The sequence below is a fragment of the Pseudorasbora parva genome, chromosome 5, assembly GCF_024679245.1.
Source record: "Pseudorasbora parva isolate DD20220531a chromosome 5, ASM2467924v1, whole genome shotgun sequence".
In the NCBI taxonomy this organism is placed as follows: Eukaryota; Metazoa; Chordata; class Actinopteri; order Cypriniformes; family Gobionidae; genus Pseudorasbora; species Pseudorasbora parva.
In genome coordinates, this window is record NC_090176.1 from 13,107,994 (window position 1) to 13,123,454 (window position 15,461).

At 38.5% G+C, this 15,461-nt stretch overlaps 1 protein-coding gene across 1 annotated transcript in view; it reads left to right on the forward strand.

The window, feature by feature from the left end:
- Positions 1-14,830, forward strand: part of kcnj3a (potassium inwardly rectifying channel subfamily J member 3a) — a 78,519-nt gene extending 63,689 nt beyond the window's left edge. The window contains exon 4 of the mRNA XM_067443275.1: positions 13,804-14,830. Coding sequence (XP_067299376.1) covers positions 13,804-14,396 — 593 coding nt within the window. The 3' untranslated portion in view covers positions 14,397-14,830. The remainder of the gene's footprint in view (positions 1-13,803) is intronic.
- The last annotated feature ends 631 nt before the right edge of the window (positions 14,831-15,461 follow it).

The following is a 15,461-nucleotide window of genomic DNA, read 5'->3' on the forward strand; positions in this document are numbered from 1 at the left end:
ATAATAACAAATAATCCTTAGAAGAACAATAGGGCTCTGCGCCCTTTCAGGGCTTGGGCCCTAATAATAATCCTTAGAAGAACAATAGGGCTCTGCGCCCTTTCAGGGCTTGGGCCCTAAATATATGATAGAACTTGATTCAATGGTTTGGAAAGAAAAGTCTAAATAGGAGTCTAAATGTCATCTAAATAGCTGTTACTTATATACACCTAGTAATTAGTAATGGGCGATATGAACGATATGCAATATAAATTATACAAAATTGGCTTATGATAGAGATTTTAAGATCTATCCACAAAAGTGAGCCACGAGCTGCAACGCATCATCATATTCGTCATCTTGAGTAAACACGGATGAAAGCGAAATGGAGAAGCTGCTGAAACATCCATTATTTGGATTTAAGCCGTCCGATGAGCAGCAGCAAACTATACTCTAGAGTGTGTGGGGCAAAAGTTCTGGCTAAGAGAGGTGACACGACTAATCTGTTCTACCACCTCACAACATCCACTTCAGGAGGTTTAACCCTATTTTTTATTATGTATTATCATAAACCTTGTAGAAAAGACAAGAGTCGCGTTTGTTTCAATTGAGCCTGATTTCTCGAAATGGTGTGTGTGTTTGTATGTGTACGCTTATCCTGGATGCCATGACAACAGTGCAAGTTATAGTAATGTGGCCTTCACATGCTCTCCGAATTATTGTAAATGCACATGAACGCCCTAAAATTTTGAAACTTGAATGCAATGATCTCGTAATTACGACTTCAGAAGTTGGAATTAGCAAATTTCCAAAAGCACGTAAAGGCAGCATGAGTATGAGTGCTGGCGGCTGCTGAAGGCTCGCACTCATCACAGGAACATGCGTGTTTTGACTGAATAATGCAGTTTATTTCTCGCAAAACCTTATAGTATGCCTCCTGAACACTTTCTATATATGGCACACATCTCACAGTAAAGGTCTAGCCTGGTCGCCATTCACTGCAATTCTAGTAAGGATTTTTTTGAGGTCCAAAAAACATAGGGCAATTGGAACAACAGCTGGGTGAATAACAATTACTTTTTTTTTTTTTTGATTTCAGGGAGAACTATCCGTTAAGATTTTTCTTTGTTAAAGTCTCTGCAGCTAGTGTACTTGAACTGTATTTATCTGCAACATTATGTTGTTTAATTACAGTTTTGCACAATAAATGTTCCCAAAAATACATGCAACGTTTCTTTCTTTCTTTAAAAAAAAAAACAATTTTGCATTTTGGCTTTCCTTAGGTCTATTATAATTTAAATATTGTGATAAATATCATTATCACAAGAAGCGGCAATGTATATCGCAATATGGATTTTTGCCATATCGCCCATCCCTACTGGTAATGTAACATGGCTGGAACGCTTTATTGATATATAGATACAGATGAGCACATGGCCAACAGAAGCAAAAGAAAATGTAATGTGCAGGACAAAGAGAATAGACCATGTGTGCATTACAAAAATTGTATGCCAGGTACCATATTACAGAAGCGGCGCCTCATTGCGCTAGGGTATGAGACCGTCCTCAGGTGCTGCTGGCTAAGGCCGGAACCCTGATAGCAAGTACCCACTAGCTGTCAGCGTAAAGCCAGTTATTAGTTCCCGCCTTGGAAACTCATTCCCTCAGGGAGAGGTGAGGCCTACTACCTGCTAGCGATTCATGCTATCTGTCACAGTGACTGGAACCCAGGAGTATGCCTTCAGGGAGGCCTGATGAGGGCTACTGGCAGCTCATGCTAGCTGTCCAGTGACTGCAGACCAGGAACATGCCCCCAGGGGAGGCCTGCTACCCAACAGCAAGCCCTCAGGGAGGCTTGGTGAGGCCTGATAAATGATAGCAAGGTATGCTAGCTACTCAAGCATACCAGACTCGGGACTGCACCCTTAGGGAAACCTGGTGAGGCCTACTACCTGCTAAAAACGTATGTGAACTGTAAAAGTGACTGAACCCCAGGAACTCACCTTCAGGGAGGCCTGTTGAGGCCTACTACCTGCTTACAACTCATGCAAACTGTCAAAGTAACTGAAGCCCAGGAACTCCCCACCAGGGAGGCCTGGTGAGGCCTACCAACTGATAGCAGAACAGACTAGCTGTCGCAGTGACTGGAACCTGGGAACTCAACCTCAGGGAGGTCTGGTGAGGCCTACTACCTGCTAGCAGCTTATTCTAGCCAACTGGTGACTAAAACCCAGGAACACACCCTCAGGGGAGGCCTGCTACCCCACGACAGGCCCTTAAGGAGCCCTGGTGAGGCCTACTACCTGATCTGCACTTGTGCCTGCTGCCGGAGCATGCTGTTCCAGAAGCCCACCTTCAGGGAGGCCTGGAGTAAGGCCTACTAGCTATAAGCAGTCCATAATAACTGTCCAGTGACTGAAGCCCCTCAGTCAGTGGGGGCCTGGTGAGGCCTGCTACCTGATAGCCACACTTGCCCGCTGCCAGAGCATCCTGTTCCAGGAGCTCAACTTCAGAGAGGCCCGGTGAGGCCTGCTTCCTGTTAGAAATTTATGCTTGCTGTTAAGGCGGATGGGGGAACTCGCATCCAGGGGAGCCCTGGTAAAGCCTACTACCTGATAGCGAGCTTAAACCGAGGCCTGGTGAGGCCTACTACCTGCTTACAATCCCTGCTAACTGTCTCGGGGACTGGCGACTGGAAGCCTGCCTTCAAGGAGGTTTGGTGGGGCCTCCTACCTGATAGCAGGCCTGCAGGGGCAGCTTCCTGATGGCAGGTTTGAAAAACTGGCTGTTACGAGCCCGGGCACATCCCATGACCTCCAACAGTTCCTCAAACACAGGGCACGATGGCTGAGAGGATTTGGACTCCCCAGATCTTCACCACCCTCTTCAGTCATCCCTTGCTCATCTGTAGGAGCATTCACTGCTGAGGTGAAGGAACCACAGTCTCACCACAGCTCACCCTCATCACCCGCCATCACCCGCTCTTGGAGGCATCAACTGCCTCCAAGAGAACAACACCTCTCTCGAGACGATCGATGAAGTCCATCCCGGAGCCCCATGAAGCAAGTCACATAGAAGAGGACCAGATGTGAGCAGAGACTTTTGATAAAACAACTCTCACAATTCGCACAGGCAGCTCCCTCAAGAACTGCCCTTGCATTCTCTTCACCCAGGCAGAAAACTAAACGTGTTAGTGTCCTCGGGCGTCAAAAACCTGGGACACGGTTCAGCACACTTCTGAAAGCACTTAGCCATCTCTGCGCATTTCGTTAGAAAAACAAAAGAAGAAGAGCTTCAAACAGAGCAGTCCCTGAAGACGAAAAAGATGAATGTCATGCTGCAAGGCACCCTTATATACCTCCTGGTCGCATATTGATGACATCATGGGCTGTCACCGGTCAATAGGATTGACATGATTCAATAGTAGCGTCCAACAGCCGTCATGCTGAGATGTTTTCTGATGTATTCTTGGACACAGTGAGAGTTCTCTTTTGAAGGGGAACATAAATTTGATAAATAATTTAATATATTGCAGCACATTTTATAGAATCTCCAGCTCAATTAACATTCGGGGATGCAATGCGAATATCACCCATGTGAAACAATAAATTCAGCCAGATTACTGCCATTTATTATTATTCAGATGTTGTTTAAGTTTGGTTACGATTTTTTTTAAACGATAAACTACTTTCATGAGTGAGGGATTTTTCTCAAATAAGGAAGTGTTCTCCACAAAACGTTTAATGTCTGGAAAATAGTCAGCTTCCTGTAGACTACCAGCTAAACCTCAGATTTTTTGTCAGTTTTAAAAACTTCCTGATTTCATCAGTGTCATAATTTTGTCATAATGTCCATTCATTCTGAGAACAACTAGAAGCACCAGAATCAGAAAAATCACTCTCATTACCAGTATCATCCACATCAGGCTCCTTTTTCATTTTCTGTTTTTCTTTGCTAAGTTTAAATAAGCATTTTTTTTTTCATTTCGTATTTGTAACACTTGACTTCTCTTAAAACCTCTGGGACTCAAGACCATGGCCTCATTTGAATGTGTGTGTGTCTGTGTGTAACAGTGCGAGGAAGCAGAGTGTGAAAACACTGCAAATGTAAAGGCCATCCTTCTATTCACACCCACCCCACCACACACACACACACACACACACACACACACACACACACACACATGCACATCACACTTTCCAACTTGGGGAGCTCTACACCATAGAACCTAATTTTTGATGTATAAAGGTACATTTTTGATGCCATGTGTCTGTTACTGACATTCAAATAGTATTAGTGGTATGAAAATAGTGCAGAAAGGAGATGCAGGCCAAGCATTATCATCAGTCCTTGTATATTTTTGCACAAGCAATGTTTAGTGTTTGTGAGCTTCCATGTCGGGTCACTGCCTGAGAAGCACTGGGATTTTCTTTATCCTTATGCTGTCCTAATCCCAAAAGACTGAATTCTCACCTCACATTATCATGAGTAGTCCTCTGCTTTTTAGTCTACTGGTGTGAAGGACTGGATTATTGTGTGTCAGCTCCATTCACCTTCCATTCCAGCTATTATTTAAAGGATGTTACAAACACTTTCCAGTCACTGGTTCTCTTTGAATCATCAGTAATGTAAACTGGTTATTTCTGCTTTAGTGCATTTGAGTTTCTTGACAAACATATATAATAAATATAAACTTTTTTTAAAAAGCTACAAATAAGTAATTGGTATTATTTATTATAGAGTAATGCATTTTAACTATTTTAAATAATATATGGACACACAGATCAGACATAACATTATAACCTAATATTTTGTTGATCCCCTTTTGCTGGCAAAAGAGCCCTGACCTGTCGAGGCATGGACTCCACTTGACCCTTGAAGGTGCCCTGTGGTATCTGACACAAATATGTTAGCAGCATATCCTTTAAGTCCTGTAAGTTGCGAGTATATGAATGAGTTATACAAAAAAAATAACCTCCTCACAGATTGGAAAAATTTGCTGTATAAAGCAAAACTTTTTTTGTACCAGTGCCTTTTCAGCTCATGCAGAGGACGTTGACAAATCTCTTTTGGGTCTGCAAACTGCAAGCAGCCTACCTCTGAGCGTTCCTCGCATAAATTGTCGAGGAATTTCTCAAGGTGGTTACTCGCTCGATGGCCAGATTACAGCTTGACTGGCCTCGTGAACAAGAGACCCCTAAACGATCTAAACTTGAGGATAGGTTTCTGTCCAGTGGCAGGGGGGAGGGATCACAACTTAAGTCTCGAATTTTTCGACTATCGTGGGTGCCAAGTTGCGGGGGTATGTGGAGAGGACACAGGTTGAAGAGATGCTCGTGAGCTATCTCTCACCTGGTACAGCATCTTCTATAAAGAGACCTACCCTCCCAACAAAGCTGTGTAAAACTGCTCTCACGCAATATGAACAAAATAGTGAGGCTGATTTTTCTCTGGGCCAAGGACAAGTTCCTGATACAGAAATTACAGATGGGGGAATGGAAACTCCACCCAGAAGTAGTGAAACCAATCTGGACCAGATTTTATGAAGCGGAGGTGGACCTCTTCACCTCTTCTCAGACAGTACAATGTCCCCTCTTCTTCTCTCTGAGTCACCAGCTCCCCTGGGCCTGGATGCAATGGCACACACATGGCCCAAAATGTTCTTGTATGTTTTTCTCTAGTTTCGCTGCTCCCGAGAGTTTTAGCCAGAGTTTGCCAACAGGGCTCTTGCCTCTTACTGATAGTATTGGCCCAACAGATTATGGTTCTTGAAGATAATGGCTTTTGAAATGGAACGATCAGGGTTACTTGGCTGTAACCCTTTTCCCTGAAAAAGCAGAACAAGATTATTTTATTAACGTGTTACACAATATTCACAGCTGGTCACGATTAAAGATGTTCCCCAATGCGCTAAGCAGCACAGCATCTTGTTCCGGGAACAGGGTTACAGCCAAGTAACCTGGATCTTTATGCCTGATTGGTATATATATATATATATATATATATATATATATATATATATATATATATATATATATATATATATATATATACAGTACCTTGCGAAAGTATTCGGTCCCCTTGAACTTTGCAACCTTTTGTCACATTTCAGGCTTCAAACATAATGATATGAAACACATTTTTCGTGAAGAATCAACAACAAGTAGGACATCATGAAGGGGAACGAAATTTATTGGATATTTCAAACTTTTTTAACAAATCAAAAACTGAAAAATTGGGCGTGCAAAATTATTCGGCCCCCTTAAGTTAATACTTTGTAGCGCCACCTTTTGATGCGATTACAGCTGTAAGTCGCTTGGGGTATGTCTCTATCAGTTTTGCATATCGAGAGACTGAAATTTTTGCCCCTTGCAGAACAGCTCGAGCTCAGTGAAGTTGGATGGAGAGCGTTTGTGAACAGCAGTTTTCAGTTCTTTCCACAGATTCTCGATTGGATTCAGGTCTGGACTTTGACTTGGCAATTCTAACACCTGGATATGTTTATTTTTGAACCATTCCATTGTAGATTTTGCTTTATGTTTTGGATCATTGTCTTGTTTGAAGACAAATCTCCGTCCCGGTCTCAGGTCTTTTGCAGACTCCATCAGATTTTCTTCCAGAATGGTCCTGTATTTGGCTCCATCCATCTTCCCATCAATTTTAACCATCTTCCCTGTCCCTGCTGAAGAAAAGCAGGCCCAAACCATGATGCTGCCACCACCATGTTTGACAGTGGGGATGGTGTGTTCAGGGTGATGAGCTGTGTTGCTTTTACGCCCAACATAATATTTTGCATTGTTGCCAAAAAGTTTAATTTTGGTTTCATCTGACTAGAGCACCTTCTTTCACATGTTTGTTGTGTCTCCCAGGTGGCTTGTGGCAAACTTTAAACAACACTTTTTTCTTCTTGCCACTCTTCCATAAAGGTCAGATTAGTGCAGTATACGACTGATTGTTGTCCTATGGACAGAGTCTCCCACCTCAGCTGTAGATCTGTGCAGTTCATCCAGAGTGATCATGGGTCTCCTTGCTGCATCTCTGATTAGTCTTCTCCTTGTATGAGCTGAAAGTTTAGAGGGACGGCCAGGTCTTGGTAGATTTGCAGTGGTCTGATACTCCTTCCATTTCAATATTATCGCTTGCACAGTGCTCCTTGGGATGTTTAAAGCTTGGGAAATCTTTTTGTATCCAAATCCAGCTTTAAACTTTTCCACAACAGTGTCTCGGACCTGCCTGGTGTGTTCTTTGTTTTTCATGATGCTCTCTGCGCTTTAAACGGACCTATGAGACTATCACAGTGCAGGTGCATTTATACGGAGACTTGATTACACACAGATGGATTCTATTTATCATCATTAGTCATTTAGGTCAGCATTGGATCATTCAGAGATCCTCACTGAACTTCTGGAGGGAGTTTGCTGCACCGAAAGTAAAGGGCCCGAATAATTTTGCACGCCCAATTTTTCAATTTGGGATTTGTTAAAAAAGTTTGAAATATCCAATAAATTTCGTTCCACTTCATGATTGTGCCCCACTTGTTGTTGATTCTTCACAAAAAATTACAGTCTCATATCATTATGTTTGAAGCCTGAAAGGGTCGCAAAGTTCAAGAGGGCCGAATACTTTCGCAAGGCACTATATATATATATATATATATATATATATATATATATATATATATATATATATATATATATATATATATATATATATATATATATATATATATATATATATATATATATATATATATATGAAATGCTATTAGGAAAGCCAGTTAACCATGTTCACCAATGTTTCTTGTCCTGTCAAATTGATAATTACAAATTATGTAACTGAATATTTTTGTGCAAATGGTGAAATAGTAGTTTGCATCCCTCTGGACTACTGTTGGTCATTTAACTACTGTTGGTCATTTAACATCTATATCATAAAACAGTTGTCAAATAGGAAATGTTTAGGATCTTATGTCACATTCTTTGACAGTTAACACTGAACCACTACTGCACTGGAATTCATGCTTGGCTTTTTGTCATCTATTTTATCTGTTTTTTATCTCACCTCATCCATATTTATATATTTTACCGTGGGAAGGTTTCTAAAGTAGGCAAACATCACACTAAGTCATTATCTTATATTTCTTTTTTTTTTAAATACATTGAAAATAATTTTGAATAATCCTTAAATATTTTTAAAATATTTGTATAATAATAATTCAGTAAATGTTTGACAAGTTTCAGTAAATCAACTTCTGCAATATGTCCAAAGCATTGTAATCCAGGGAATATATCTGGCACCTCACATACTGGAATGCCAAATGTAAATGTAATACAGCTAAACTAGACTAGACACTATTCAGATAAGGGTGTAAGAGCTCCACAGTCTACAGTAATGATGCTTGCCTTATACAAACACCACTAAAGATTCCAAAGTTCATTAATGATTTCAGGCAAGGGTGCCCTTTGCAGACTGATTTTACTGCTGAATATATTTGCTTTCAACCTCGCAGACACACATAAAGACCATGCTTCCTTTATTTAGCTCCAGTTGTTTTTTTCTATTCAAATGAGCACATGGAAAATCTCCATTTAGCAATTATTACTGATTCTTTAATTTTATAGCCCCCTTTCCCCTATAGAAAATACAGTATAGTGTGTTGATTACTGAGTTGGGTAGATTAGAAATGAAATCATGTCATGTTGAAACCATGTTGTGCAAGTACATTACACTATATGCATATTGCACAGAGGAGTTTTACCAAACTGACTGTATGCTCTGCTCCAAAATGCAGCTGAACACAATCACACACGCATAATCACACACGCAAGGGAAATGGTGGTTATAACCCAGAATTTCTTCCTGCAGATTTTAGGTAAATGTTTGTTAATGGGAGCATCGGTATATACAGTAGAGCAAAACATTTTTATTTAGTCAGCCATCAATTTTTCTAGTTCTCCCACTTAAAAAAAAAAAGATGAGAGAGGCCTGTAATTTTCATCACAGGTACAGTTCAACTATGAGAGACAGAATGAGGTAAAAAATAAAAATCAAGAAAATCACATTCTGTCTGATTTTTAAATAATTTATTTGCAAATTATGGTGGGAAATAATTTAGTCAATAACAAAAGTTAATCTCAATACTTTGTTATATACCCCTTGTTGGCAATGACAAAGGTCAAAGGTTTTCTGTAAGTTGCCACAAGGTTTTACAGTTGCTGGTAGTTTGGCCCATTTCTCCATGCAGATCTACTCTAGAGCAGTGATGTTGTGGGGCTGTCACTGGGCAATACAGATTTTCAACTCCCTCCAAAGATTTTCTATGGGGTTGCGATCTGGAGACTGGCTAGGCCACTCCAGGACCTTGAAATGCTTCTTACGAAGCCACTCCTTCATTCCCCGGGCGGTGTGTTTAGGATCAATGTCATGCTGAAAGACCCAGACACATTTCATCTTCAATGCTCTTGCTGATGGAAGGAGGCTTTTACTCAAAATCTCACGATACATGGCCCCATTCATTCTTTCCTTTACACGGTCAGTCGTCCTGGTCCCATTGCAGAAAAAAAGTCCCAAAGCATGATGTTTCCACCACTATGCACAGTAGGCATGGTGCAACTCAGTATTCTTTCTCCTCGAAACCTCCTCTGCAGGTCATTGACCTGGTCCCCCGTGTGGCTCTGGGATTTTTGCTCACCGTTCTTGTGATCCTTTTGACTCCACGGAGTGAGATCTTGCGTGGAGCCCCAGATCGAGGGAGATTATCAGTGTTCTTGTATGTCTTCCATTTTCTATAATTGCTCCCAGAGTTGATTTCTTCACACCAAGCTGCTTACCTATTGTAGATTCAGTATTCGTAGTTATTTCCTGGGACCTAGAATTGGTCCTGGGAGTATTAGAAGAAGCAAAATTTGAGCCATTGAAATCAGTTTGTGAGAAAAGCTTAAGTGTCTCTCTTCTTAACATTGACTAGCATTGACTATTTTTTTTAAAAAGAGTAGGAGATTTGCAGGCCCTGTCAGTTGCCTCTTCCTGCCTAGACTTTGCTCCAGGTCAAAGCTATACTGCACCTCAGACCTTACTATATTTCAAAAGTTCCTGATTGGTGTAAACACGTGCTTCAGACGCCAGTTCATGCAAAGTGTTCCCATATTATCAAGCCATGACGTGCTGTTGAGTTCCCCTCACAGGGAACTGAGTTACATACATAACCTAAGATGTTTTGATTGCATGATCCAATTATTATTGGTGTTTACAAGCATTGCTGTAATTTATAAGTAGGTTTGGTGGTTTGAACAAAGCCCCAAACCTTAATTTGTAACGGTAACACTTTACAATAAGGTTCCATTTGTTAACAATAGTTAACTACATTACTTAACGTAAACTAATAGCGAAAAAAACTTTTAAAGCATTTATTAATCTTAGTATGTTAATTTCAACATTTAATAATACATTATTAAAATCAAAAGTTAAAAATCTGTTCTGAAAATCTGTTATTTTTTTTAATTGATCTAAGCTTACATGAACTAACACTTAATAGTTTAATTTTTATATACTAATGTCAACAAAAATTAATTAAGCAATAACTAACACTGTTTAATAATACGGTAACTAAAATGATATAGAAAACAAAGCGTATATGATACTCTCATGAGTGCACATGACATTTCTTTATTCCACCATTGTAACATTTTTTCATCATTGTATTAATTTAACAGAGATTGTATCAATTTAAATTCAGGGTTGTCCACTGAAAAGTCTTTTTTTTACTTGAAAATCAGAAGACTATACTTAGCCTATAAATGGCAGCTGACTTAAGGCATTTGCTTAGATATAAGCAAGCTTAAACTGGAATTTATTCATTTAAAAGAGACAAATATTGATTTATTTAATTTGACCCTTTTTGTATTGGTCTTATCAGAATATGCGTCTTGTCTAATTTCTACTTGTATTATTACTATTATTACACTGCTATTAAATGTAGAAAAACACAGATAACCAGAAAATCAAATAAAATCAAGTCAAATAGCCTTTTCTTGAAAATCATCAAACACAGGTGCAATTTTTAACTCTGGGAAGGAGGCCTCTATCTTCATTTGATGTTTCAAACTCATGTTTAAAATCCATAGGTAAGCATTCAAGAAGATCATGCAACAGTCTCTCAGTCAAACAAATTGACTTCACTTCACACCCAGCTCAGCACACATCCATTCTTTTTTTGTTATCAAATGTCGGATCTTTGTAATCCCAGCATTCCTTAAAACAGTCCTCATTGACGCCGACTTCAAAATCTCCAAGTCCATCAGCGGATTATGCAACCGAGGTTCTTCTCCCATCTAAAGACCATGCACGACTCCTTGATACACTTAAAATTTTCTAAACTGACGAAGAGGACAAAGAGACAACAAATCTTAAGTCTTTGAGAGCATGTCATGTTTAGAAGACTGGTTGTTTTTTTTAGCATATTTACATTGCGCAATGGATTGTATTATAGCTTTGCCTGTCTAAAACTAACACAAACTGTGGATCAAAATATGACAATTAATCTCAAAGCAAAAGAGAGAGAGAGAGAGAGAGAGAGAGAGAGAGAGAGAGAGAGAGAGAGAGAGAGAGAGAGAGAGCAACATTTAGCTAATCTGATTTTGTTAATCTGTTTCTATTTGTTCTGGCTTGATAAAGTAAAGATGGTGCCTGAATGTTTAAACGTTGTGAGACAATAGAAAGTGTGGCTGGCAAGATTTAAATTCAAAGCTTGTGACCTAGACAATTATTACTGAGATGTTTCATAATTAAATCTCTTTCTTCATAAGTGGCAAAAAGCCATATATTGCACCACTGATATAAAAATCATGTGTCTGAAATTTGAATAATATTTATAATTTCCCCTAAATGTTATAGATTTGTTCAATTGTCTTGGATTGTATCATTAAAAGATTCATAATATTATATATATGCTTTATTCATCCATCAATTAAAAGGTCTTCAAAATGGCTGTAAATGTGGACTGGATCCAGGCATAGCGAGGGGTGGGCTGAGCCTACCCAAACATCTGTCTTGCCCAACTAAAATCAGACTTTAAAGATAGCATTGATATTATTTTATCATTTATGCATTGATTAAAAGCAATATGAAGCGGGCTGTCTGTTGAGAAGTTTAAGAAAGAGCTGAAAACTGCTCCAACCAATCATAACACCTGAAATTTGCTGAATTTATATACAATGTGGCAACAGTCTGTAGCAAAAAAGTGGAGGGTGATAAAGGGCAGAAATATTTGAATGCTAAATCACTGGAGTGGATCTGGACATGCTTGGGGGTTTTTACAGAGAGGAGAATAATGACCAAGATGTTGAACATCGCAAACAATACCTCACACACTCTCCATGACATGATTGCTGGAATGAGAAGTACATTCAGCAACAGACTGATCCAGTGCAACAGAGACTTTACAATGCATCTACTCTGTGCCAAGGTATAATTAAATTTTCATTTTAAGAACTAAGTCACTAAACCCATCTTATATCTGTACTTAATGCAGTTAATAATCTGACATAAAATGTGCATTACTGCTTTTATTGTTTGACCAGTTTTTATTTATATTTTATTCTATTTTGTCTTTCTTAACTTCAAACAAGATGTGACAATTATTGTTTTTTTCTTGGCCCTTTGTCTATTTATTTTATGTGTATAGTATGTGTTTGTGTGCACTGCGAGTACTTTACTGTCTTCATGTATTGCTGCTAACGTGCTTTAATTTCCCAACTGGGATCAATAGTACTACTACTACTACTACTAAAATACTGGCTTTGAATGTAATTCAAATTATATTTAATTTTACATTTAAGATTAATTTATATAGCGTATTAATTGTTAAGTTTAATTTTGGCCAGCCTTTAACTCTTTCCCTGCTAAACATGGAATGTTCTGTTATTTGTCAGAAAATGCTTCCCCGTCAAACACTGAATTTTCCTAGTTTCCATGTTTTCACTGTTATACGCTAGGGGCCACTATTATGGATCTTTTGTATGAGAACAGTATCTCAAAACACACGAGAAAGACGCAGTAAAACAACCGATCGTATTTAAGCAGATGCATATGTAAAATAACGTGATCATCAACATTAAAAATCATATAAATCAAAACTATCTAATGTTAATGAATTGAATGTGGACCCAGAATAGTAAAATGTTGCTTTTTTAAACTTACCCATATTTAATTGTTGATAAAAAAAAAGAATGCATGAAAGGCAGAGTAAAACATTTTTATTTTTTTATTTTTTTAAAGCAGAGGGTCTGATCTTTTTTCTTTTGATATATTGCATGCTCAAATATTCATACAACAAATATTATATGGGCCATTACATTTTTGTAAAAGTGATCAAAAACCCTGGCAGTGGCTGGCAACCTTTTTTTTTTTTAAATGCTGGCAGGAAAGAATTAATGGGTCATACTATTGACATTATTTGAGCAGTTGAATTAAATACGCAAGAACATAATGTAACTGTTTAAAATGCATGGCTCATTTGAAAGCTTGCCCTCTTTGACTGTTAGTGCTTGCAAAGCTGAATGTACAGCACAAACTGATACAGAGCAAAACATTTTCATCTTAATTGTCTAGTAATTTCATAGTACATGGGTACGTGGATACATTAAATTTGAGGAATATCAATACAGTTCTGCCTTCCAAGAACTTTATTGATCATGAGATGATACTTGTGTATGATACTTTTTAGAGTGCAGCAGTGCTCTTCCTAATTCCAACTGATTGATTAATCATTGACCACTTCTTTCATTCTTCCATCTGTTGTTTCTTTTCGTGTATCTTCTCTCTCAGGCATGACTTGTCAAGCACGGACGTCATACACAGAGGACGAGGTGCTCTGGGGCCACAGATTCTTCCCGGTCATCTCTCTGGAGGAGGGCTTCTTTAAAGTGGATTATTCTCAGTTTCACGCTACATTTGAGGTTCCCACACCTCCCTACAGTGCGAAGGAGCAGGATGAGGCATTGCTCATGTCCTCTCCACTCATGGCCCCATCTCTGTGCAACAGTAGAGAGAAGAACAGCTCCCTGGACTGTCTTGAGCTGCTGGAAGATTCAGAGAGCACCACTAAATTACCATCCAAGGTACAGAAAATGACAGGTAGAGACGGGCTGCCCAGGAAGCTCCTGAGAATGAGCTCCACCACATCAGAGATGACATACAGCTTTGGCGAACTGCCCATGAAGCTCCAACGCATTAGTTCTGTGCCTGGGGTCTCAGAGGAAAAGCAGGTTACCAAGGCGACTAAGATTGCCACAGAGGCCATCAGCAAATCGGTTGCGGACTTGCCGCCGAAACTGCAGAGAATGGCTGGGGGAGGAAGTCGCATGGACGGACACCTGCCACCTAAACTCCGAAAGATGAATTCTGATCGTTTCACATAGGAGAAATTTCTTCTTCAGCAACTGTCAAATGGGCCCTCTTTTAATTCAATTCTCATAATTAATTTAGCGTGTGTACAGACAGATACAAAGTATATGCTACTTATGTAGGTTAAAGTAATTCAGAACATCTGTTCCTGTGGTGGGTTCATATGCAGTGAACAGAATCTTTCAGGTTGTTGTTACTACAAGCACAATCTGGTATGGATGACACCCTCAAGTGCATGTTAAAATATTTCTCTCCCCTGATGGCATGACAAGCTGTACATATTTATTTGCCAAGGAAATGTTAGCAAATACTATTTTCTCCAAGCCATATGGTGATATAGCAGACAATTCCTCCTACGTGACTAATTAGCGATTATTCTTGTCACACAGTTAAGTTGTTCACCATGTTACCTCTATACTCAGCTTATGTTACAATGCATGTGCTTATACATATGGATCATATATATATATATATATATATATATATATATATATATATATATATATATTAGATAAGTAATTATTTGGAATAGTAAAGCTATTTATTAACACAGACGAAACAACATTACTGAGAATTGTCAACTGTGGAAAGCTTTTTATGGCTTTTATATTTACAGAGACTATCAAAAAAAGGAAGGAAATGGAGAAATCAATTGGTAAAAGCTGTTATCTGTATAATTCAGAATATTTCTCTCAAAAAATGTTTTTTTTTCCTTCTCTCTCTGGCTGTTTGAAAACCATCTTGCTTTCTTTTGAGAAACACAGAAGTAGATGCTTTTCTCCATGCTGCAGTTTCAGGGGCTGTCAAAGTTAAAATAAGAAGAAAAGAAAAAGAAACAGACTATATATATATATATATATATATATATATATATATATATATATATATATATATATATATATATATATATATATATATATATATATATATATATATATATATATATATATATATAATGTCCTTCTAAAAAAAATAGCATATTGTGATTAAAAAAAAATTAAAAAATTAAAAAAATAAACTTTCATATATTTTATATTAATTGCACACCAACTGAAATATTTCAGGTCTTTTATTGTTTT